Source organism: Pygoscelis adeliae, unplaced genomic scaffold, assembly GCF_000699105.1.
Source record: "Pygoscelis adeliae isolate BGI_AS28 unplaced genomic scaffold, ASM69910v1 Scaffold21, whole genome shotgun sequence".
Taxonomy (NCBI): Eukaryota; Metazoa; Chordata; class Aves; order Sphenisciformes; family Spheniscidae; genus Pygoscelis; species Pygoscelis adeliae.
The window spans coordinates 3,517,350-3,518,262 of record NW_008824243.1 but is presented as its reverse complement, the minus strand read 5'-3'; the positions used below and the strand labels follow the sequence as shown (position 1 = coordinate 3,518,262).

The 913-nt window shown below is 46.2% G+C and overlaps 1 protein-coding gene across 1 annotated transcript in view; it reads left to right on the top strand.

The window, feature by feature from the left end:
- Positions 1-141: 141 nt before the first annotated feature.
- LOC103926281 (trihelix transcription factor GT-2-like) overlaps positions 142-913 on the top strand; it is a 22,842-nt gene continuing 22,070 nt past the window's right edge. Inside the window, exon 1 of the mRNA XM_009335137.1 lies at positions 142-607. Coding sequence (XP_009333412.1) covers positions 220-607 — 388 coding nt within the window. The 5' untranslated portion in view covers positions 142-219. The remainder of the gene's footprint in view (positions 608-913) is intronic.

Genomic DNA, 913 nt, shown 5'->3' with positions numbered 1-913 from the left:
CGCCCCGGGCATCGCTCCCGCCCGAGCTGCTTTATTCGCCTGCCTCTAACACCGAGCCTGCTTATTTGGCAGTTTCTCAAGTTACTCCCCTCAGGCAGCTTGAGCCAGTAAAACTAGATCCTTTCATCTCGGCGGAGCTTACTGACAACCAGCCGTCTGGTTTCCTAGGAAACAAAATCTTGGCTAGAAATAGTGAATCATTTCCAGGTCACTTTCAACATGGAGAGTGGAGCAGGGAAGCATTGGACTGAGGAGGAGGTTAAAGCCTTGTTAAGCGTCTGGTCAGAAAAAAATATCAGAAAGCAACTCCACGGCACCCTGAGGAATAAAGGAATATTTATCTACATTGCTAAAAGGTTGCAGGAGTTAGGAGTTTGCAGGGATTGGAAACAGTGCCGTGCAAAGTATAAAAATCTGAAGTATGAATACAGAACGGTTAAATATGCCCACAACTCTGGGGATGTCACTAAAACCATGAAGTTTTTCCATGATCTGGATGCCATATTGCGATATGAACCTGTCACACAATTAACAGCAGAAGAAAACGGCAGGTGTTCTGCGACTGAGACGCAGCTGAACACAAGCCCCACAACAGAGAGCACGCAAGGTAAAAAACTGTTTTTGCTTCTATTTTTCTCTCTTTGCTTAAAAACCAAAGGGAACAAAACCGAAGCCTGAGTTTGCTCGAGCCGAAGCGGAGGTTGCGCAGCCCCAACAGCGCTGTTAGAACTGACTTGATGCACTCCTTGCGCAGGGGAATAAAATGTTAGCACCCACCAGTGTCGAAGTCTGTAAATACAGCGTAATTCTAGCAAAATTATGCTAACTGCTTGTATTGCAGCCTCGGTGAGTACTCACTGGTGTCAAGGCTCCTGCACTGGGTTGAAACGTTAAATTGAGAAAAGCTGTTCTC